Source organism: Platichthys flesus, chromosome 17 (assembly GCF_949316205.1).
Source record: "Platichthys flesus chromosome 17, fPlaFle2.1, whole genome shotgun sequence".
NCBI lineage: Eukaryota > Metazoa > Chordata > Actinopteri > Pleuronectiformes > Pleuronectidae > Platichthys > Platichthys flesus.
In genome coordinates, this window is record NC_084961.1 from 18,070,141 (window position 1) to 18,095,858 (window position 25,718).

General features: G+C 41.4%; 1 protein-coding gene across 4 annotated transcripts in view; it reads right to left on the reverse strand.

The window, feature by feature from the left end:
* Window positions 1-5,842: 5,842 nt before the first annotated feature.
* Window positions 5,843-25,718, reverse strand: part of ptprua (protein tyrosine phosphatase receptor type Ua) — a 187,139-nt gene continuing 167,263 nt past the window's right edge. For all 4 annotated transcript variants that reach the window (XM_062410447.1, XM_062410446.1, XM_062410445.1 and 1 more), the window contains 7 exons: window positions 25,460-25,595; window positions 22,985-23,134; window positions 19,965-20,279; window positions 16,062-16,187; window positions 9,146-9,303; window positions 8,299-8,434; window positions 5,843-6,847 (listed from right to left, as the gene is read on the reverse strand). In XM_062410447.1, the coding sequence (XP_062266431.1) occupies window positions 6,785-6,847; window positions 8,299-8,434; window positions 9,146-9,303; window positions 16,062-16,187; window positions 19,965-20,279; window positions 22,985-23,134; window positions 25,460-25,595 (1,084 nt within the window). In that variant the 3' untranslated portion in view covers window positions 5,843-6,784. The remainder of the gene's footprint in view (window positions 6,848-8,298; window positions 8,435-9,145; window positions 9,304-16,061; window positions 16,188-19,964; window positions 20,280-22,984; window positions 23,135-25,459; window positions 25,596-25,718) is intronic.

A 25,718-nucleotide genomic window follows, 5' to 3' on the forward strand; every position in this document is an offset into this window, starting at 1 on the left:
GCAACTTTGCAACTACACAGGTCAAAGAAGTGTGGACTCACCCTCTCACAGGACATGAATCCTCCATCTTTTCAGTGCAGTCCGTTTTATTCCTCCATCCTCTCCTGGTTAAATAAATCCATGGAGACACATGTCAGTTCCACAGATGTGGGGTCATTTTTTAATAAGGCTGAACTCTAACGTATGCTCACCTGGGGGTCGTTCATACATACCTGGTGGTATACATCCACCTGATTGGCTGGAAGTAAAAACGAAACACTGCAGAGAGATTTCATACGGGGTTCGAGGGGAGTTCAGCCAATAGGTGGTTGTGCCCCAGCTGTCCCGCCCCCTGCTCCTGCCATGAACTCCTCTGTATCTGATATCAGTAATGAACTGTGTGTATTCATGTTATCAGCTCTTTCTGCTCATTTGCTGGAATGGAGACAGTATTAATACGATTAGTTACCCTCCTGCCGTGACAGGTTTAACACCAGTCATGCTGTTTATCTTAGAGAGAAGAGAAAGAGAGAGGAGGACCTCATTTCATGTCTTTAAAAGAAGTGGGAGAAAGGGTAAATTATTTTACAAAATAAAAGTATGATTCTATAGAAACAAATTTGTGACATTAACTTTTCTACTTGAGTAAAAGCAAGTACTTGATTTAGATGTGTTTTTAATTGATAAAATGGTCATATTTATGAAGTGTTTATAGTCTTGAAGACAATTTAAAGCGCTTTAGCTTTAAACAACAGCTGTGTCTCTATTTGGGGACTGCAGCCTTGCATCACAATGGCAGGTGGATCCTTCCAAGCAACGCAAAAACCTTGAAAAAAAAATCCCTTTTTTAAATGTAAGTAAGGCTTCAACTTAACTGAACAGCTAACGGCCCACATTTATTATCATTATTTAATGAACTGAAGCACTTTCTCGTCGGTACCACTGTTGCTAGGGGACTGCAGGAAGGATGGGACAAGCTTTATCTTGGGCCATGTTGGGCCTGTGTAGACCTGGTCCCCCCCCAAAGGATGAAGCACCTGAACTGAGCTAGTACAGCAATCAGGGGATTCGTTGTCTTGCCGGAGGAAACTTTGGCGCATGGAACAGATATACTAGGTTTGAACCGCCGACTTCCTGGTTAAGGGAAGACCTGCTTTACCTCCTGAGCCAAAGTTTTAATGCATAAAAAAAAATTCCCAAGTGTAACCTATTCCCCTGTGTAACGGTCTACTGCTTCATTATGGCTGACTCTCTGCAATGGCCTCTTCTGATTCCATTTTTGATCTCCACCAGTGATGCTGCTGCTGTAGGCGGGTCTAATGTGAGCTGCCAGATCTGATTGGATCGGTGGACCAGTTCCACTTACATGATTGATTACTATAAAAAATATAAGAAACACAATGCAAACAGGTAACACAGTGCATTATGTTAAAATACTAGTGAGAACAAAGCACAGACATTACATTATGTAGGTTCTACGCAAATAGCACCTAACTTTACAGTACATTTGCATTGTATAGCTAAGTCCCAGTGCAAATACTGTGTTTCCAAACCAAATATGGATTTATTATCTATGTCAAGCACTTAAATGATATTTAACTTTAATAACATAGAATTTACTGACCATATAAAATCATAAACAGCATTTTATCATCACAACATCAGCTCTCTTGATGTAATGCTGTTCTGCCATTTGCCTGCGATCATGATGAGGGCAAACCAGAGGTTATAATTTACCAGAGCTGTATAATAAATTGCCACAGCTTCCATCAAGGACACTGAGGTCATGTCGTAATATTTATTTCTGGGAACTTTGGGGGTTTAGATAACCTTGTTATTACCTTGTTAAAATCATACAATTCCTTGGTATCTGTAAGGCCAATTTCACTATTTAAATTGGATTAATTTTATTTAAACAGAATACATAAATAAGGGAGAGAGAGATAGTTATTTTGATTATTTCAAATATGGTAAAAGGGAGTTTTTTAAGCAATCATTTCCATATGAATTTTCTTGAAAGGACTCCATTTACACCCCATTAATACAAAACTTACTACAAGTCTGTTTCCATCCCAGCTAGGGACCACTGTTGCTTATCATACCTCCCTCTCCGGCCCCATTTCCTGTCTGCTGCTTCTAAACTTTATGCTTTATCAATAGTTCTTTAAAACAGCTTGCGTAGTGCGTGGAGCTGTGACAGCGGTGGATTTATCAAAAGTGTGGATTGTGTGTCAGTCAGGGAGCACAGCATCTACTCATATGAATCAGGTCTGTACAGGTCGTACCACCTCAGACCCCCTTAGCCTCCCTCCGAGCCTAATGTGACACAGAGAGATGGAAGATGGAGAGGCAGGTCCTGTGAACTGAGAGCCACTGGGAGGAAGGAAGGTCATTATTGACTCGCCCTCGGCAATCGCCTCACATCATCCCTCCCACCTCAATAGATTATCCTGTGGGTGGGGGAACAGTCTCATCAGTTTTTCCCGCCCCAGGTTTTCAGTGCTGCCACTGGCTACCCCAACCGATGTGCTCCCTCCTTACCAGACAGCATATTTGCCATTAAATGCTGCCTTCAAAGACATTCTATCATCCAGGTCTGACAAAATCAATGATGACCACCGTGGTGAATGAGACATTTTCTAAAAACATTGTCTTGAAATAGGTTTTTCGAGACCTTGTGGGACATTATTTGATTTGACCGTGTAAAGAGATGAGAGGCTTCCCGTCCACATACGGGGAGCAATCTGATTTAATGCAATGTAAAGTCGTGCCAGAGATAAGATGAATCCGCACAGAGATAAAGTGAGCTCAAATTGAATCTGCCATCAGTCGAGGGGCGATGCACGGATTTCTATTCACCAGCCGGGCTGCGGACCACCTCCCAGGGTGAATTTGTGTCACAATGGAGATATTAATTGATTCACATGGTCCCAGACTATCGGGCTGGAGCCTTAACACAAAGGCAGCATAAGGTAATCGATGCATCATCGCGCACCTTTTCCTCTGCACACCAGTGTCACCAGGGCCTGCTCCTTGATGCTTACACACCCCCATCAGCCCATTTGGCTCTCCGAAAAGCATGCTACTGATTGATGACAGGGGAGGAAGGACGAGGAGAAGTCCTGCAGAGCCTCCTGGACTCGTCATCAATACAACCTGTGACTGTCACCGGCAGATCTGTGCTGGAAATCAGCATCATTATTCATCAAAGGCTTAGGATGTGTTTAAACAGCTCAGCCTGCCTGTTCTGTTGCGGTGTGGATATTAATAACCAACTGGTGAGAATCAAATCATCGTTTCGATGTTCTACTGTGACTGCTCACTTAGCAGAAGAGTGTCACGACGAGGAATGAGACAAAAGAGCAAATAATGAACAACTCGTGTGGAGCTGGAGTGAGAGCGGTGACAGCAGGTAGTCCGGGATTGAAACAATGTCATCACTTTACTAATCTCTGAACATTATTACCACATTCATGCAGAACCTAGAAAATCTGTATGTTTTCTGTTGATTGCCAGGAATAATTTAATTTCTCTGCAACTGTGTGTGTGTTTTGTGTTTGTATGTGTGTGTGTGTGTTTGTGTGTGTGAGCCCTGTGATTAATGTAATCATCAAGATAAGAATCCCCAGATACACAAGAGCCTATTTTTCATTGCGTCATCTAGAAAGTCTCCGTTCCAGCGCTTGAACGCAGCCTTTCAGAGGGAAACAATGGCTCCTGCAGTAATTAAAGACACTGCTGCTGCGACAATGAGATTTACACTGTACTCAAAAGCATTGAGATCAACCTCAAACAGACAGAGGCAGCAAAAGCAACATCATCAGCAGAAGAAGCAGCAGCGGGAGTGACACATCTGAGAACCTGTGTTTTCTCTCCAGCTACGTACAAAGATGAAAAAAATAATCCATTTTCAGGTTTGTTGTTTGTGTAATCTGCTTTGAGGAGAGCGTCATCCTTGTCCTTTTGTGCGCCGAACACAATGGAAATTGTGTTTTTCATCCAACACACATTATGCAGCCTTTCATCATCTTTTAAACACAGTTAAAGGAGATTTATTGCCTCAGAAGTACAAAGAGAGAGTGTAATGGAGCCTGGGAGACAGCAGTGACAGCCAAACAATATGGCACCGTGTGGCCTCTGACCTTCATCACATTGTTGGACTATTTATGGAGTTCACTCCTCACGCTGCCTTTGCACTTTCCTCTGCATGGGTAAGAAAATCATCTGTCAGCGTCCCGTCTCTGATTTAAAAAGTGCAGAGGCAGCAGAGGGAGTACAGTGTATTGATAGGAAACGGAGCGCAGAGGGCAGAAAGGGGTCAAACAGTGAATCACCAGAGCTTATCAGCCACTCATAAAACAAAGTAACTAGATGTGACATCACTTGTAAAGCACCACATGCAGATTAAGTGCGTCGTGCCCTCGATCAATGGTTCATCAAGACTCCACAATTAAAGAGGTGGCTGAGAACTAGCGGCTCTGATTTGGTGGTCGTGATAAAAAAAAAAGTCCATTAAAGTGGCTAATTAAATGATAAGCCTAAATTAAAACATGGGTCAGGAGAATGAAAAGTGTTTTTTTTTTAAAGCAGAAATATCTGCCAGTAGCATGAGGCGGGGGCAGGCCTGGTGTCGGGGGTCATGAACAGCTCCTCCATCACAAACTCATAAATGCTTAAACATAGCTGTGCAGAGAGCATCGAGGGCCACACATCCAGCCGCAGCTCTGGGAGCAGGGGCAGGTTAAAATACTTTTTAAAGTAGCAGCACATTTGCATGCATATTTAACGGTCACATTATTAAGTTAGTGTAACAAATGAATGCCACAAAAACATCTTGAAACATCACATCATGGAACTACAAATATATTAGTAGCTGGTCTTCCCAAATAATCATATCAAAATCTTATTAACAAATAATGTGAATTTCCACCTTCCACACCAATCTAGAAATGACTCAAACCATGTACTTTATCTGTTTGCACCTATTCAATCACAATACTGCATTGAAGTCACTGGCGCGTCATACAGTCCCTTTGGAATACTTTAAGTATGTTTGAATCGATTTGGCATTTTATCTCCAGAAGTTCTGACCATTTGCAGATAAATTCACTCTACTTTCGTCATATTTTGGAAAATAAATTATAGCAATGCTTGTGGGAGATAATGTAATCTAAAGGCTTGAAGGCCTGTGTGAGCAGGTGGGTGTTTAGGGACTTTCTGAAGTGTCCAGAGATGGGGCAGTATGGATCTCTGCTGAGAGAGTTCTTATCATCATAGGTTCAACGGCTGGAGCCGGGTTGGAGAGCAGACCTGTGTCCGTGGGTTCCAGGATGAGATGTAGGGCTGGAGGAGGTCAGACAGGTACTGGGGGGGCAGTCGCAAGGAGGAATTTGTATGTGAGCAATAGACTTTTTTGCAGGACTTGACCGAAAGCCAGGGGAAATGGATTAGTCACCAGTTCCCCATCTGCCATTGCTGCTAAGTCATGTTTAATTGTTTTTCAAATAGGTCAAACATGAAAGAGACCCTGCGATGGAGGCCTGATATAATTTGACCAATCAGAGCACTGTCTAGCAGGCAATCATTCCGTGGTGTAAATTTGTGTTATTAGGGTAGACCGATTGTAAATGTCATAAAATGTCAAAGCCCCTCAACCTTTTGTACATGAGCCCCAGACTGATTGAGACATACAGGTTGTTTAGGTTGGTGCTTTATCTCTTAGTGATTTTTTTCTAGTTTGCACTAGTGTGACCAGTTAGATTCTAGAAGGGTGAGACCTCAGCACCCCTTCTGCTACCATCTCTCTCTGTGAAGAGTGAAAAAAAAAAACTCATGCAAAAGCATGGTTGTTAACCAACATCGTGGTATTTTATTTCTTTTTCTGTTTTATACACTGTTTAGAAAATAAAACACATTGAATAAATACAAATTTAGAAAGCAACGGATTTTGGCCGTAAGTTCACAGCAACAAGTGGTTAATCTTACGGAGCTCTCTCAACTCGGGCCACACACTGCAATGAAACACTTAAGACTGGGCATGCAGATGCTGAAGTGGTCCCCATTTACACAGACAGAGAAAAATGGATTGGCACATTGATAAAACGTTAATACATCTAGAAACATCTGGAGGGGGAGGAAAAAAAACATCTATATACACAAAGAATAAATAAAGAGAGAATAGGTCCAAGACAACTCTACTGTACAGATATGTCCATCGCATGTGACGACTTCTTTCCTTCCCTTGCTTAGCTGAACCTTCAATCGTCAGTCTCACCCCCCGCAAAGTTCAAATATAGTACAGTACGACATGGGATGCTTACCAACAGCAGATTGCACCATTTAAAGTGTTACAAACAAACACAAAACATCACCCAGTGCTTGGCATCAACTGTAGTTCTCTTTCAGTGTTTGTTTATAGTAAGGCAGGAAACAGCGGAGCTCTTTGATTCCCGTCGTCAAGGTGTACAACAGGTGGTCCAGCTGCCCAGACAGTGGTCACATACAAAATGACCTCCACTCCTCTGTTAGTGTCCTCTGGTTGTGAAGGTGTTAGGTGGCACAAAACAGTTCACGTTGGATCAGAGCGCCGAGGGAAAGCCAATAGGGTGTGTGTCAGTAGTATGTTACAAGTTGTCCAGTGAGCATTTTCAGTCAAGTCTTTATGGCAAACGACATTTCATCTAAGCATGGCAAAGAAAACGACCAGAGCTGTATACATGACTCAGGAGCCGGGAGCAGAAATCCAAGATGCAGGATCCCGGCAGCACACCTTCTCCTTGAGGAGACCAGGAGAGAGGGATGGGTGCTATCTGACCTCCAAGCAGTCCAGGTACTCCTGGGCCAGGTCATAGCAGAAGCGGTACTGCTCCTAGAAACACATCAGAGGTTCAGTTTCCAAAATTCACAGGGATGGTTTATCACAATAAGAGTAAATCATTTGTATTAATGAATTCCATGCGTTACTGATTGAGCAATGTTTATCTACCTACTAATTCCACAAACATCTGTCTGTCTGTGGAATGCATAACCCCCCAACAGTTCATTTTATCGGCCTCTCACTTGAGCATGCGGACGGAGAACCTTTCCTTTACATCCTGATAATTTTCATTATAAGATTTTTTTATTTTTACATATCGGACTGAGATACAGACGGACTGACCAGTGATGGGTGCCGATTTCCGTTATGGTAACAACATTCATAGAATCACTTTAGGTTTCTATGTAGTCAAACTTCTATGTAGGAAGTTTGACTTTAAAGTAAGAGCCCAACTTTTATTTTTTGCTGCAATGTTTTCATCAAGCTTTATTCTGAAAAGTAGTGGACATGGGTCAGAAGATTATGTCGGTTGTTTAACAGACCTATCAAATAGTCAACATGCAATATATGAAAGCATAACAACACTTTAGTAAATAATTCAGACATATATAAACCACAAATGTGAGCAGTAATTAAGAAAATTCAGTTTAATTTTATGATAAGCATTGGCTATATATTCTTCATTGCAGATAAACCAGGTAAACCAGTTTTCTAACTTCCCTCTGCACCATAGATGTTCATAAAAAGGTATTTTATAAAAAGTGTTAAAAGGGGACAGCAGATTGTAGAACAGTTCGAGGAGGACTCACTAATGGCGAGGAATAATTCTGAAGTGGCTCCGCAGCATTAACTCTGACTAAAAGAACAGAGCGTTCTCAACAGGCAGGCCTACTCATGATCCTATCTGATGACACTTTGAAGTCTTAAGAATCCTCAAAACTAAACATCACATGTTTGCGAGATAAATTAAGGCCACGAACAGTCAGGGACATGACTTTGATGATTCATCCAATGTTTATAGTATTTGCCTGATCTCTCCCCCACTCAAAATCCGCCATGTCTCTTATGCAGCTGCAATGCATCGTGGTCTGTTGAGGTGACTGTGGGCGGAGAGATTGGTAGCGCTGTCTCCTCCACAATGTAAGAGAGCTGAATGTCACTGCTAAATAATGGATCTAGGAATAAGAAGGCCTTGCTTTTTGAATCTTAAAAGGAGCAAACACAAAAACCTGAGGTTCCCAAACAAATATCGAATTTTCGCCCACCCACTGCTTTGCTTAAGCTTCGCCTGCAACACACTGCATAAAAAATGTAATTTCAATTCATTTAAAAATACACATTTAGAGTGGAAAATATCTCTTTATAGCATTTTTTCAAAATGGATGTTGAATAATACAGACGGCCTCCCTGGGTTGGGGTAAGTCTTGTCTGGGCTGAGGTAAAAGCATAGTTTCTTTTCAATATGTTGGAGGAAACAGAGATAAAAATGCCGACTTGCTCACCATTGTCTCCACCATGTTCGGCTTAGAATTGCGCAGTGTTTTGGCAGCAAAGAACACGTCTGACACGCTGTGGTGACGAATCATCTCCAGGATCATGGTGCAGGCACAGAAAGTACCACTTCGGCCGCCGCCATTCCTGTTCCAGAAGAAGAAACAAAGACAGACAAACACACACAAACACAAGAGAAGCAGAGAAAAATACGTGAGTGACCTGATAAAGATGTGTGCAGCAGCACAGACAGCCTCTCAGAGGGAGGCTTCAGAGTGAAATGTCACAGTTTGACTGAGCATGGTTCAAGCGCGCTGTCAGAAAAAGGCCGACTGAATTTCACGATGAATGTCTGAGTAAGGTTGTCATTAAAATACAGGACTGGGATTTAATCAGATCTGAGATGTCTGACACACAGGCTGACCTCCAGATATCAAAAGACCCTGACATGGAGTTGTGGGACAAATGTAATGGAAGACAGGCACTGGAAATCAAGCAGCTCAGCTAATGACACAAACACTTCATGTCTCATTTCTCCTCTGTAACACAGAGATAATGAGATTTAAAAACTCTCAAAACGATGTTCTTTTTTCAAGAGTGACCATGACCATTTTAAAATAACAGCACCAAAGTGAATGATATGAATGCATTCCGGCATCTTATTAGAGCACAGTCTACTTTCAGATTCAAAGATTTTTCCAGACAAGAATAAAATTCATGAGCAGCTGTTGAAATTATAAAAATATATTTTTTTTTAAATGTTGGAAATTACATAAACGCACTGAAAACAACAGCCGATTAGGGTATTGACTATTAAAACACATAAGTAGGATACAGGCATATGTTCTGCAGACTTACAGACAGTGGACAATGGTGCGTCCTTCTCCACACTCCCTCTGCCAGTTGTGAACCTGAGCCAAAAGGCTGAGGAAGGCCTTCTTGGAGTCGGGCACGTCGCGGTATGGGGACCAGCGCAGGAACTGGAAGTGGCGCACCACCAGCTGGCCTTCCTGAAGCTGTGGAGTCACAGAAAGTAAAGGGGGACGCCAAAGTCAGAAGGGTTTTGTTGTTTTTAACAATATATATTTCGGTGAATATGCTTTGAACTCATCGCACAATCTCTGCACTTCACAAACACATTAAAACATCTATCTGCTTATGAGCCAGAGGGCATTCTGTCAACACTTCAAACCTGGTCCAGTGCAATGGTGCGGCGTCTGTTCTTTACTTATAATGGGCTGTTAAAGGCACAGTGTGTAGCAGACACTGTTCACTGGAACCTGCTCCATTAAAATGAGATATTATCAAAATTATCAAATGACATGAACGTAAACTTCTTCTTTACCAAGCTGCAACAATTATGGAAAAAAACATAATATAGAGATGTTCGATCACCTTTTGAAAAACAAAACAAAATTATTATATGCGAAAATCCAGTGTGTAGGATTTTGAGGGTTATGAAAAACAATATATAGATCTTGAATTTCTTAGGTTGGAATGACCTTTCATATCTACATATGTCATTTTTTTTCATATGTTTTTAATTTTGAATTCCTAAGCAATTTTTCCCATACTGACGCAGTATGCAGCATTCACAAACTTTTTGGCCACATGGGGGAAGTGCATCACACTTTAAACACATGTTAGTCTAAAAAACATTTCAAAACGTGTTAAGCCTCATTAATGCTCAACATTCCATTTGTACAAGAAACAGACGGCGCTTTAACATTCATCTTGTCCATGTTTTTGCAGGTCTTCTGAAAGCTTGCAGGTACGGACGAAGGGGAAGAAGCAGAGCACTACAAGAGGAACTCATGAGGGATTTATTGAAGCCAATAACTCAAGCAGATTATCTTAGGACATGAGGAATACACTTGGTGAGTTGGTAAGAAACTAAAGGCATCTATACAATGTTACTTTGCCTATGAAAAGGGACAAGCAACAACTTTGACCGTATTCTAAAGAGATAAATTATCACAGCCTCCTCCACACCACGCTGCCTTAAGACAAAATAAATTTGCCTTTAGCTGTTTCTTATTTTCACATTCCGCAAATGTGGTGCTGTTCTAGTTACCAGATTAAAAGAAAATCTAATATTCACTCCCTTTCTGGTTTGGTCAACACTAACTCCTGAGAACCACATCTGGGTGCTTAGTCGCTTGATTGAGTTTTTAAAAAAGCTGTTGCTGCAGATCCGAGTGGAGAGAGTGATGTCACTACGACCAACTCTGCTCACATTACACATAAAAATGCATTAATTATGTAGCAGCTTTGAAGATAAATATCTTGAATTGGGTAATTGTAATTGACATTATGAAAATACAGATACAGGATCTACATGTTTGTCCCACCTCAGCAGGGACCTGGCTTTCTATTTGTCTGAATTTGACAGCAGAGGCTGAGGCCACGATGACGGTGCAGGTAAGAGGGCACAGGAGAGTTTTTCAGCTAAAGGGGGCCCACGACAAGGACTTGACTGAGGTCAAAGGATGGGAGCTGGAAGTGTCACCAAAGTGTAGCATGGTAGCTGGACTTGGACACAATTTTCCAGACAGCACCCAGACATGGGTGTATAAACACACAGACACACACAAACACACACAAATTCAGTAACACAACGGCGATACTGAGATATGGGATATAACAGAGGTCCTGTTTGTTTCAATATCACATAATTGCTTATTAAATAGGTCTTGATACTATAGCACATGTGGCTAATGACATTATCATGTTGTTGATACAGTTGCTTTGTTGAAAGTAGGATTATTATGCTGCAAATCATTCTGACCGCTGGGAACAACAAATGCCAGCTGGGACATAGGTCACCATTCAGAATCATTAAATAGGCATCAGGCTTCATTAACCCTCTTAAAAATAAATGAATTGATTCAGTGCCAGAAAAATGCCTCCCACAGCAATACAGAGCTGGAACAGCCTTTAACTGAGGCAGAGCTTGAGCAGAGGTTTTTTGCCTATAACAAATATTAAAGAAAATCATTTCATTGTATACGAAAAATAAATATATAAATAAATTCTATATTTAAAGGGTGATTTTGCCATTAATGTTAACTGACATCAAACTTAACTTTCAAGGAAATTATGATTTAGTTTGATTTTGGTGCGTTTAAGTGCAGAGAACAAGATGACAGCAATTACATCCAGACAGAGAAAAAAGGGTAGGACGATGTGGAGGAAATAGGCAAGACAAAAGAACATTTTAAACTAAACGAGTGAGCAATCATTGAAACTCCACCACCACCACTTCTGTCAGAGCAGACCAATAAACTGACGCTGCTTTCAGACGAGCAAGTGATGATCTTTCTAATACACTACAGGAATGAAAGAGCGGTACCATACACATAGATGTTGTCTGACCTTTTGGTGACAAGGGGGCGACACTGGTGTCACTGTGCTCTAAACAAAAACTCTTGCAAACGCATCTGAGAATCTTCTGCTGTGTTGTTAATATGTGAAACGCAAACTGTCTGGACCAGAGTTCATATCTGAGAACGGGTCAAGTTGTGTTGTCCAGGCAGTCCCACCTTTAAAACTAACCACCTATCGAACCCTACATGGTACGCAATCGCTCCGGAACATACAAGAAGGGAAAAGCTACGAGATGTCTCCCTCCACCAGAGCCCTGAGGTTACCCAGGTAACCAAACACTCCCTTTAAATCTTGCTCAGTATTTTGCTATAGCTTGTGTGATCATCTCCCAGTCTGCAAGGCTGGTAAAACACAGATGGTGTTGGCGAAGTTTCTCCCCTCCAAAAAACTAAACAAAATATATTTTGGGGCTCAAATATTCTACACTCTGAGTGGAAAACTGAATGTATTGTCAATCAAGCCAGAGGCAGCATTGTAACTCATGACTGTCTCTCTCAGCTTCATCCTTGCTGGGAGCACATAGGACATAATCACCCAAATATGCAAAATTCAGAGCCTCGTAGCCCGTGCAGGATTCAGAGCTGCTTTGGTATACTTCAGAGGCTACTCCCTAAAGAGCTAAATTCTCTGTCCCCTGGATACTAAATATACTTCGAAAGTAGGCATCTTGCAGATATGAATTGTGAACTAGGTTGCCTGGTCAAACTTAGTAGAACAGAGCATTGTGTGTGAGCATTGTTGATTCTGAACGGGAAGTATTGAACTTCCTTTTCTCATGATAAGGAAATACCAGGAGTCCGTGCTTGATGCCAGCCTCTGGCACAATTGGAGTTGCCTCAAGGCTTAAAAACAGAAGACGCTTTGCTCTCCAATGCCCTTGTGGCCCCCCCTACAGCCTCTGTAGACACCACACCATGAAACTTGGTGGTTTCATATCAAACTGAAGCCTGTATTTCTGGACAAGGTTATCAACATACAGGGTCCAACTTCATATGAATACAACTTTTCTGCTTTGTTAACTAAGGGGCCTGGGGCTGGATTCTAAAGCCTGGAGCAGCCAAGCAATCTTGAGGCAACAGTTTACCTTGCACTCTTTAATTTCCCCTTACTATCGAGATTCAGCTTGATTGCAACAGTGTTTTTTTTATTGGAACACTATGAAAGGTTGTTGGTGCAAGCTTTGGCTTCACAATCAGTTAACAATCCGGCAGAAATGTAAAAAAGATTCCCTCTTCACTCTGAACTGATCCTTAAGGCACTGATGGGGGGTAAATGAAGCGGGGCACTGAGGAAATGTGTGCTTTTCCATCATGGTGCACCTTTTTCAACGTGTACTTTTTTCCATTATATAAATCCCTCTTCTCCTTTATAATTCTGTCATGTGAACCAATCGATAACACAACTGCTGCTCACTAGCACAGTTTGAACAGATAAACCTTGGGAGCTGTGGGTAAGGGTTGAGCTGACTCGCTACTGGAACTGCCGGCTTCAACTGGATAGGAAGGGGAAAAACATGGCATGTTCCACCATATCCTTGGATAGAGGATTCAAAGGAATGCCATCATCCCTACTTCTCAGTCACCATGCTCCCGATCAGGGTTGAGAAGCTCACTGAACAGAAGTCCACTGTACCCCATCAGAATGTGCCACAAATGGTTCTGTGGGTTTTGCCGTGGCCTTGGAAAACATTGGGTGTCATACAGTGTGTATGACACAACCCATGACCCATGATGACACGGTGAAACCACTCTTTTATAAATATTTTCAAATGTATCAAAACTTGACATTTTAAATAAAAAAACACCATTGCAGAAGCAATTCCAACTCGAGGAATTCTTGATGACGTCCCTACAAGCTTCACACACTTGGACAGAGCACTTGATGCCATTCTTCCAGGCTGATTCTCTCCAGCGGCATCAGATCAGATGGGAAGCATCTGTGAATCATATTCAGCTTCAATTTTTGTCTCTTCAGACCAGAGCATTTTTTCAGCCACACGCTCTCAGAGCCCTTTGTATTCGGTTTGGCAAACTCCAAGAGGGCTGTCAAATTCCTTTTAATCAAAGTGGCTTCCACCGACCATAGAGGCTTGATTGATGGAGTGTTGCTGAGATGGTTGTTCCTCAAACGGGTCTCTCCCATCTTTGCAGAGCGATGGCGTCAGTAGGCGTGGGCGGCTGACGTTACAGGCCCGCATGATTTATGAAAAGCCCGTTGAAAGCCCTCACAAGGAAAATTATGTCACTAATTAAAACAAAGGCAACAGATCAACTATTTGGCACATGCAGATTTTGTGTGACCAGGAATGTCCAAGAGGAGGTGGAGTGAGCTCAATCCATTGCCGTGGAAGCAGATGAGTCAGAAACACGGCGAGGACCTCTGCCTCCTCTCCAGGCTCAGGTCTGTCAAATAGAGGGGCTCTGTAGCTACAGCAACAACTTGTCTAGCTCGTTGCCTGACATGATGACACCCTTTAAAAAAGATTTCCGAGGCGCACCTTCACATTTGATTAAAGCTAATGTGTATAAATCATCGTAAATAACCTTGTAGAGGCATCAGGAACGACAGGTTTAAAGGCAAACCAGCGTGTGACAGGCAGCAGAAATGTCAAGCTATAATTACTGCGATTATTATTATTTGTGTCATTATTATAGTATTTATATTGTTGAACGAGTCAATTACTCTGTCCAACCACAGGATATGAATTAATTAGAAAGAAAATAACATTATTTGAGTCTGTTTTGAGTCATTTCCCCAATGAAATGTAGAGTTTAATAAAATAGAATAACTTTGCACACAACAGTACAAAGAAGAGGAGATTAGACAGTGCAACAGAGGAATGAAGATTTTGAAGATATTATTGTATGACATGAAAGGACAGAGACACCAACAGATAACAAAGCAGAGGTATGGACGGGGATGATACAGGGAAGAGACAGACCGACAGCGTTAATTGAAGGATACGAGAAAGGGGGGAGACAGAAAGAGCAGCTAGAGCAACAAAGAGGAAAGACTGAGGTCGGATGATGTTATGGAAGACAGATGTTTTCACAGCTCAGATTTATTTCCACTGTGGTAAGTAATAAATAACAATAAAATGCTGATGTCTGTAAATCTGATGCAGCATTAAATATTTGCCTGTAGAGAGTTGCTGTGATGTGTGACTGTCAACTCATATGGAACTGAACTATACCCAGAAGAGCAGATACCTCCACCAAGGCCAAACAGTTCTCTACATTCAATTGATCTACATTTAAATTTTACTGACACATAGATCAGTTCCGTAAACAGGCCTGATCCTTGTCAACAAGAGTCATGCATTCAGAAGAAATCTATAAAAATGTTGAAAAGCACCATGTCTCGCAATGTTAGAGAAAGTGAAAACTGTTCCTGGATCCACTGCCTGGTTCACATATCACATCCTTTTTTTGAATAATCTTGCTAAGAATCATATATACAAACTGACCAACAACCAAATGCAAAGGGGTGAAAACATAACCTCCCTGGCAGAGGTAACAATGAGCATTAATGACTATTTAGTCTGTTTTGTGCATAGTGCATAAATGGTTTTCTTTTGTATTATTGGATATTGGTTGGTCTGTTCAATTTACAGTTTGAGTTGAGATAAATATTTGGTCAGATTATACCGATTTCCTCTTCACGAGCAGGACAGGAGAGAGCAGAAGAGAAGAGTAGAGCGGAGATGATGAGTGTGAAAGAGAAGACACAGGAGAGACTGAAGAAGAGGTGAAGAAGAGGAGCAAATCACGCAGACACTTGACACAAATGTTTTTTGCTCAAGGTCCCTATACCATATCAGGGTTTTACATCTGTTGCTGAGGATACATATTAGTTTGATGTTAACTCAGACTGTATGCTACAATTGAAGGTGACAGTGATCAACAATATTCACTGACCCTTACAAGGTCTCTGCAGCAGAGAACCTGAAGCTCTCTCTGTCAGAGTTGCCACCTCCCTGACCAAGACCCTTCCTGCCAAGTTACTCGATTTGGCAGGATCACGAGGAAGAGACTCCTGAAACTCCAAACTTCTTCCATTTCACGGTTATCAACACCACTGTGCTCGTTCAAACTCCTAAAGCTTGAGAAGTGGATATAGACCCTCATTCTGCCATGTGCCTCATCACATATATGTTTCACAGTGTTCAGAAAGTTTCCTGGATTTCAAAGCTTGGATTTGATCATTACAAGCAATGTGAATTAATATGAATCTTTGAATTTAAAAATTGTATAAAAACATGGTCGAGGGAAACATTTTTGTTGTTGTTTAAAATAAATGATCAATTACACAACACGAAATCAAGGATCTCTTTATAAATAAGAGGACGAGACTCTGCTTTTTCACACTGCGGGGCTGTGACACCTACCCTGGTGATGTTCTGAACCCCGAAGAGACGGATGATGACGTCATCGTCGGCTGTCCTGGACAGAAGCTCCACCGTCATGGGACCAAACTGCTGCAGCCCCGGCTCAGGCCAATACTGCAGACACGGCTGAGGAAGAGCAAGAAGAGGAAGGGGGGGGGGGAATAGGAGGTCATTAGCCCACGCATGCTTGAGGCAGGACAAATCATTATGTCAGCAGCCAGTGATCGTGAAGCCCAGTAACAAGACACCTGAGTATTGACAGCGCAGACAATTAGCTTAAATTACAATGATTACCTTCAAATAGCAAGCCGTAAATTAAATGAGCAAAAAACAACCTGCTTGGAGCCGTGAACAATCCCTCACATAAGTCGTGGTCACCCAGCATGAATTATTCATGAGGTGGAATCATTACCATTAGTGCATTATAAATTAATGGGGTAGGAGACCTTGGCTGTGCCTGGATGTGATAAACAGGAAGTTAGCCGAGAGGTTGCTTTTCAAAAGCAACCAAAGTGTCCTATCACCACTGCTTCAAAGATACCATTAGGAGTGGGGCCAGATTCACAGGGGAGCGGCGATGACAACCGTATCGCGGTCTGCGGTGACTTTGGCGTTGACGGGGAACCCTGGAGTAAGGAGTGATAATGGCGCTTCACAATGACAGAAGGGTATTAACAGGTGACATTGGGCAGGAGGGGAGATAAATATTTATACATGCAGAGAGGTGACTGGCAGCCCCAACTCAGGAGGGCAAAGTGAGTGTGTGCACATCGGAGGGATGCACTGTTAAGCCACTGGCAGCCAGAGACAAGGAGGGACAATAAAGAAAGTGACAGAGGAGGAAGGACAGGATGCAGCTGACGGGCATGTTGGAAATGTCGAGCGGGAATCCGACATGACACGGTGGTCGAGCGGCAATCGGGAGATGGCAGAGCGAACCCAGGCATGAGCAAACACGGAGGGGAGAGATAAGAACGTGTTAATTCCGTGACAGCCCCGTGCAAATTAAACAGGCGTGCTGCACGCAGGGTAGACGCTTGTTGGCGGGGCACCAGTGAAAGGCCAGACATGTGATGACCCGTCGTCACTGCGCTGTGTGACATGTCTTATCTGAAGATGAGGAGGGGTGACATGTTGTCATGGCTACTGTCCACATGTTAAACCGTGAGGAATGACAGTGGGAACAGTCATCTTTATTTATGAATTTAGAAAGCGGCCAATTTCAGGAGCAAGGTAGAACATTTTAGGGAAGAATATTTTAGTTGTTTTGCGTTAATTTGAGAGTAGAACACTTTGGAAGGTATTTATAAAACATGAAGCCAAACATTTGCTCTCTACTTTTTCCAATGTGATGATTTTACAGCTTTTTCCTGCTTATATATCAATGTGTTCTGAACAGCTGGTCGGAGCAATCTTAAGACTGCTGACATTTCATAACCTAGCCTACAAATTGATTACTCAAAACATAATAAAAGTCTCGACTGAAAAAAAAAGAAAGGATAAATAATTGCAGCCATTACACACGCTTGACTTTTATAGACAGGATTTCCTGTACAATCTCAGCAGGAGGGTCGAGAACATTTTGAAGAAGACATGTTGCCACAATGTCATGATAACTTACATGTGTCATTTCCAGTATATAGTTTATAGTTTATTTCTATTCCACACTTCTTTAAGCGATAGTTCACAGAAGAAGGAAAAATGGCTCATATCTATTCACCGCTATGTCGATGGAGGGGTGGGTGAAGTGTTCGAGTCAGCGTAAAAAATATAAACATTAATAAATAAATTTGAAAAGGCATCATTTAAACCTTGTTTTTAGCCTAAACATCTTGTGATATCCTCTTCTGGAGCCACGTTCACACCTAGTAGTTTAAAGATGTGTTCTCCAGTTGCATTAATTGTATTGGATTTGGCTGCAACACTGTTTACCCCTGAGTCCTCCAAAAGTGTGTTGAGGACTTAAACACTTCATCCACCCCTCCATCTGCCTAGTTGTGAATTAATCCACACACACATGGGGAGAACATGCAAACTCTACACCAAAAGGCGTCAGGTGAACCAGGAATCAAACCCCCCTAACACAATGCCACAGATTGCTGGATACTCTCTGTCTGTCTGTGTATCTGCATCTTGGGAACTGTTGATCTTATCGGATTTGCACTAGACAAGTTTATGTGTAGAAGAAAAGTGTCAAATTTGGATACACAATACGTTCAATATTAATACAATTATAATATTAATAAAAGTACTTCTGTGGCGTCTGGGACTTAACATAGGGAACCGATTTTTTTGATGGGTTTTAAATACTAAGTCAAGCTTCCCTGAACTTTGAAGAAACAGGTGAATGGCTCTTTTTTGTGCAGCAGCGGTGGCTTCAAGGTTCTGTGGACTCAGACTCACAGCAGCTCTTTATCGCAGCAGTTCACTTACTGAAGGAATTATCACAGTGGAATATTTGAAATTAAAAATCTATTGAGTTTGGGTTGTCGACGCAGCCCAGAGTCCTTTGTCACTAACTCACTGTGTTTTGTAAAACTTTTCTAGCGATAATTGGAAACAAAGATTGCTCCATGGTTCACACTGGGATGATAAGTGTATTAGGTCTCCTAGTTTCCTAATTTTTAAGAATATAAGGATTTAAAAAGCACTGCTTAGATTACTAAGTGAGGAGGAATTGCTCTTCGCTGGAGTGTTTGCTGACTATAAGTGAACATGCCTTAAGAGCAGGGCTGAGAGCTACATGGTTTACAAAGCTTTTACCTTTTTTTCCCATACCCTTTTGCTCTGGTCTTGAACTTTCACTTTGCCTCACAGCTTTGGGGAATGGTGGGAAATTGGACCTGACACTCTACATTCCTCACATCTTCTTTAGGCAGTCTAAAGCCTAATGGACAATTCTCAGGGAAGAAGCTGCTGGCGATCTAAAATCACCTCTCGTGGTCAAAGGAGGGGTAAGCCATTTTCAATCCAATACACTTCGTTTGAATATTCAGCCCTTACTCTGTATTCGGTAAACAGAGAAAGCTGGATACCCAGAACAGCAAGTATCTGTGCTTGTGTACAGGACAGTAGTGGGAAACAGTCAAACAGTACATGTTGATGGAACACTAACCCCCTACTGGTGCGAACAAGACGTCAAACATCACTTTTTACATTTCAAACAAGATATTGTAATCATTCGTCTGTCTTCTACTAGGGAGCAAAGATCACCTAAAAAAGTGGCCTCAGATAACGTACCCTGACATTACTGTGTCTGAATATAATAACCATGGTTAGCTGCTGGAAATGCTAACACTGCTATCTCACAGGACGTTATTCCCACAATCCTTTTCACAGTAGTGCTCCCAAGTGTTTGCTGAAGCACCACATGCTAACCCAAAGAGGATAACGAAATAATGAATGAAGGATGTGCAATGGAGCTTCAGGAGGACGAGTAAAGGGATGGGTGTGTTTGTTTTCCTTTGCCCCATCTTGAAGTTAAACCTCGATTTAAAAACTGTGACGTTCAGGCTCATTGTTGTGACCCTGCACAGAATCAGAGGAAGCTTCCCAGAAGTAAATGTCATTAAATTAATTTGAGTATTTGTAAATTAAACTCATGGCATTGAGGTCATGATTACTTTTGGTCCTAGAATATGTGAACAGCGTGTGCTAATCCAACATTGCGTGTATTATTGGAGAATAAGTACACTAAATGGACACTGTGGGGCACTAATTGAAATCCAGCTGTGATGAAGATGCTGCCACACAAAGGCTTTTAATGTTACCCGTGGCAAAAGGGAGAAGTTAGAAGTCGGGGCTCAGCATAATGAGATCGGTAATGAAATCACTTGTACTTCCAGCTGAAGTGTAGACGATTTAATCTCCAGCTGCTTTGGGACCCCCTGCGTCTCTACTCACCCAGGCAGAGTTGGACTGGTTGAGCTGGTTCAGCATCACCACCGAGGTGCAGCCGTAGTCGTACAGGAGCCTCCAGAAGTCGGTGGTGGTGCCGGGCAGCGGGTGCGGCGTCACCACAAAGGCGGCGGGCCTGAGAAAGCTGTCGGCGAGAGCGGCATTGATGTAGTTGCTGCCCTCCCCCTCGGCGGTGACGAGGAAGGCCAGGGAGCGGTCCGGCGGCAGCACGTCCATGCTGCGGTTCTTCTCGCGGTTCCTGGGCATCAGGGAGACACTGCACTCCTCCACGTCCAGGTGGGGAGTCACCGAATTCAGAGTCTGGCGGGGGAGGAGGAGGAGCGGAAAAGTGAAGAAGAGAAGAGTATTCAGGGGAAATAATTAGAAATGTTGGCTTGTGTGTGTTCTGAGAATGTGTTCACATTTTAGATGCAGAGATAAAATAGAAAGAGTGAGAATGAAGATTGAGATAAGATGAGACAGAAGCAGCGGAACAGAAATGGGATCAAAGAGAGATGGACAGAGGCAGTGAAAATATTCCCTACTCAGACGGCTCGACTGTCAATACTTGACAAGCACAACTATCTCCAATCATCTCTGGGAAACTTTAAAACATATTTATTATCAGCCCAAACCCCCACGAGGCTTAATGGATAAAAACACATTTAGTGCAATCTCATACATTATGAATAAGCACATTATGAAGCAATGGAAATTGAAATGAACTGATTACCTAACTGGCTTCATATTGTGAACGACTCCCCAATGGTTCAGACGAAATGAATAGAATAGAGCTCGTCGCTGGAGTGAAGTGAGTCCAGGCTTTGAGCTGCAGATACGAGTGGGTCTGACTGGACCAGCTCCATCGGAGCATGTGGAGAGGAGGATTTCTAATTACATTGACCAAAGGTCACCAAACGCGTTGTACTCAAACACCTTCATAGCTGCCACAGAGGTTTTTATGCTGAAACATTAAATAGATGGGCAGCCTCCGCATTGGTGGCTGTCACTCTCATTTCATTAGATCTTTAACAAGCAGAAGATTTTTCCCTTGAAAGAGCAAAAGCACAGTGTGTCGACCGAGGCCAAATGTAAAAGCTCTCATGTGGAGGACACAGGCTGAATCACAGTTTTTTCGGAGCAATCAGTGAGTTAAGTAGTGAAATGAACAATTATTTATTTGAGAAAAAAAAAAAAAAAGTCAAGCAGTGGAAAGGATTGAGCAAAAGTAAAATAACAGGACTGGAGTGCGGTCTCAGACATTTTTGTAATGTTCAGTTTGACCTTTGATGCAGAGTGATTTACAGCAGAGTAAAAGCAGATTCAAGTCAGGTAGTGGTATAAGCTGAGGCTGAAATCTATTACTGCCTCAGTAGAAATGTGGGAATTGCATTCAGCCTGCGCAGTACAGAGCTGTCAGACATTTAAGTTTGATTTATAGTAAGATATATAGAACAGTATAGCAGAGTATAATATAGTGTGTTGTTAGTGTGTTATTTTTCACTCAGTAAAGTATGTCCAGCGACAACTCCCAAATTGAAATAAAAAGAGCTAATTAAAAACAATTATGTAATAGTGAAGTTAATTCAATAGCAATACTGAATAAAATAACATACATGGATAATATTATATAGTTTGGGGCAGATGCCAATATTAGGGTTGAATGAAGAGAAGAGACAAAAGTATGTTTTCCGACACTTGATGTTTACATTAAACAGAAAATAAAAATGATATTATTTTTAGTTCTATGCATTTGGATGTGTTTCTGTATTTATATATGTACTATATAATTATAAACGGCTGATAAATTCGTAAAGCTTTAGATCTGTTCAGTCATGTTCGGAATCTGTGAGCCTCAGGAAATTGGAGATTCAAATTATGAATCTGACTTTGGCGATCCCCTCTCATCTTCCCTCTATAAGCACTGCTGTTACTAAAGTAATGTTACGTGACGTGACAGGGAAGAGAAAGCACATTGAGACAAAGAGGACTGTGGCTGGTCAGCTTTGCCGCCTCCTGCAAGTCTCTGATGGCAGTGGACACAGCTTAGAGGAAAGACGTCATGAAGTAAGCAGAGAATAACAGTGGCTAACTTTTCCACTGTCATTCCCATCATAATGAAAAGACCACTGCTACTGTGGGGAGAGCAATTAAAGCATGATGGTGCAGCTATGCATCGCTGTGGAGGAGAGTTCTGACAGTAAACTATATATCAAAACTTAGCTTCTGTGGCCTGAAGTCAGAGCAGTGGAATATCTATGAAATGAAAACGAATAGAGATACAAAGCAGACTCTGACACGATAGAAAATAAATCTTGAAGGGAGCAAAAAGTTTCTTCATAAAGAGACAGTTTGTTGATTGATATCTAAGGAGCATCAGTGTAAAGGTATCAGGAAGAGCTCAGCTGCTTATCTGCAGCCTTTTTGGACAGGTAGCACAAGTTATTAAAACCTGCACTTTAATCAGATAAACTGCCTCTTATATTGTTATAAACCATAGACTGTATATAAAGATGGATGACGAGTCTCCACTTCCTCCCAATATCCAGGAATGAAGCTGAAATATTCTGGATACTAAGACTAAGATCTGGAGGGATGGAGCCGCAGTATCAAGTTTTCACATCCAACCATTCACAAATTATACTCTCAGCTGTCAACCATGAAGATTCACCCCATCTGCATTAGAGCCATTTTGGGAGAGCAGTTATGTCGTCCATCTTTATGCATAGTCTATGTAATTAACCCATTAACCACGTACATGTCAATATTGTGAATGAAGCTGTCAAATATGTCAGCTCCTTAGCTTTATCCAGCGAATAACAGGACTCATGGGACATTTCTTGTAAAAAGGCCTTTCAGGTGTGTCTGTTTCGTAAACCGTGTGGAAGATTAAAGTCAGATGGTTGTTCTGGCAAATTTGTTCTGATTTCTGAAAATTTCAAAGGAAAATTTAAATTTTAGTGTTGAAAGTGATCTTACTCGTTAGGAAAGGAGAATAATCAGTCATGTGTTGGTGCATGTGTTACCTGGAACTCCTCTCTGAGCTGCGAAGTGTTGCTCTGAGAGTCCACCTTCAGCATCTCTTTGAAGATGAGAGCGAACTCATTCACAGGGATGGCGGTCTCTCCACACAGACAGGCCTCCAGGATGGCGTCGTGGATGAACACATACTGTTCCTAAGCGACAGGAAGCATTCACAAATTTAGAAAGGGACTTAAAAAAAATATATCCCACACTCAGTTTCTCCCCAACTGTTAATTTGCCCACTTTTGACGAACAATGCAACATTTAATTACAGCTGCTGAATGTTGACTAACGGTCACAACTGTCAGACATCCTTCATACCGCCATGCCGACTCTTGGGCATTAATGCTGGGCAGAAAATCCTCTATTAAAAGGGTAAAAAAACAAAACAATAAACAAGCGCGGAAATTGTACATCAGAGGAGCCAAACACTACCCACACACAATATCTGAATAACATCATGAGCCATGCAATTAACCAGGAAACTTGTTTTGACATCCAACCAAACAAAAGATTAAAGAAGCGAGGATACATAGAAAAATGACAGACATAAAACTGTCCCTCTTCCGACTTATTTATAATGTGCAATCTGTAACTGCAGAGATATGCCTTGGACTGGTAGACATGCTCTAGCTGAAAGGTGAATAGACGGAATTAAAAGGGAGATAAATGCCATTGTTGGGGTATTCACTGCACCGTCTCCACTTCGAGCCGTGTGAATGAGAGAAGAGTTTTCAAACTCTTTCTCAACTTTTAATCATTTTATTTACTCCAGTAATTACTGTCTCCCCCTGGTGCGTTTGGTGTGGGACAACCGCGAGTTCACAGCAAGTGCTCGCAATTGTGTTTATCTGCAAATTAAAATAAGTAAAGTCGTCTTTGAATCTTTTCACTATCACATTGTTAGTACTGTCACACATTAATATGACTTTTTCTAAATTGAATGTTGAAACATAATTTGCATTTATAAATGCTTTTTTTTAAATGACCGTCAAACAGCAAATACATTTTAAGAAGAGCTTTACATCTGAATATATTCAGCTGTGCATGCAAGGACTCTAACATTCAAGCATTTAATGCTACATTATGCTTTTATTCCACTATATCTCAGGGAAACAATGTTTATATTTTACTCTGCTGCATTAACTGGACAGCTATAGTTTCTGGCAGCAGTTTAACTATTTTACATACATAATATATGATGGTTTTAGATATGATGTATTGTTGTTTAACTACTTGGTTCATTTAAAAGTTAAGGCTGCACTTGCCAATGTTTTATATTTACAACGAATCAAACCATGATGTGCATTGTAACAAAAGACTCTACACAGAGGTTTAGTTCTCTGCTTTTACGGCCAATAACTTCAGACCCTTAACAACCTGCTATCAGCTGGAGAGGGCTCTGCTGAACCCACAGTGTGTTTCCTGCCCAGAACCAAACAGGGCACAGTAGTAGTGTTCGCTGCTGATGAAAGCGTTCAGCTCATTGTTTTGGGCTTCTATCCCACAAAGACTGATGTACATAGGAACATTGACCCAAATTCAATCGCTCCTTTTAAATCTAGCATCAAAACCCACCTGTTTAGGCAGGCGTATAACTTTTAATGTTCCTTTCTGCTGAAAATCTCGTTGTTTTCCCAAGTGGACATATTTGTCAGTGTCTTCTACATGTACTTATTTATTTATTTGTATTATTCCTTTTTATTGTCCGTTGCATGTTAGAAATGACATGATCCTTAACTTTGACCACTTATTTTTGAATAACAGGTTCCCTGCCATTTTGTGTCTTAGAATGTTAATAATGCATTATCTAGTTGAATATTAATTAATATTAATATGAGTTTATTCAAGGTTTTTACAGAGGGGATTTCTGATATCACTAAATAAACCAGAAAATACTGTCAACAGCCTTAAAAATCCATTTGCTGTTTAAAAAAAAAAAAGTTATATCAATGATGTATGAACAAATTCCTCTGTAGAAAGATTCAAAATAGAAATAAAGAGGGAAATGTGGTTAGATAATTTCTACTGGAGTGGAGCTTTTTTGGAGACTATGACATAAAAACAAATTTAAAGTTGTTAAAAACTACAGTAAGTGAAGTTAAATAAAAACATAGAGTTTTGGTCAAGTCTGAGAGTCAACTCCCCTTTATAACATGTCAGACTCAGTACTTGAAAATGTGACTCTTTTTCTATTCTGATTTATCTTGTTTGTTAATATTTTTACATTGTGATATCAATACTTTTAGTTTAGTAATATGCAACACGTCGTCCAAGTGGCGATCACAGGATTACTGTTTTGGAGACTTTTATTAGCCTGAAAATATTGAAATTCCGGTGGAATCATGTATGGTAATATAAAAATATAAAAATGATAAAAATAAGTACCACCAGAAGCGTTATATTGTGAAGATCAAACCTGTGAGTTTAAAAGTTCAACCCGGCCTCTCTGAGCACACCACTGCCCCCCTACTCACTTCAGTTTGGATCATGTTGATGCGCCGCGAGCAGAGGGTCTTGACACAGTTGTAAATGTCCACCACTCCTTCACACTCGGCCATATCCAGCATGACGTCCAGCACAATGTAGCAGCCGGTCCTGCCTGCCCCCATACTGGTAGAGAGGAGAGAGGAGAGGCATCTATAGGTCTGAATACATCAGTGAAATGAGAACGTGTCGGCAGGGAGCCTGTGGTAATGATTGAGATTCTCTGCCCAAAAGTCAAGTAGAATAAGG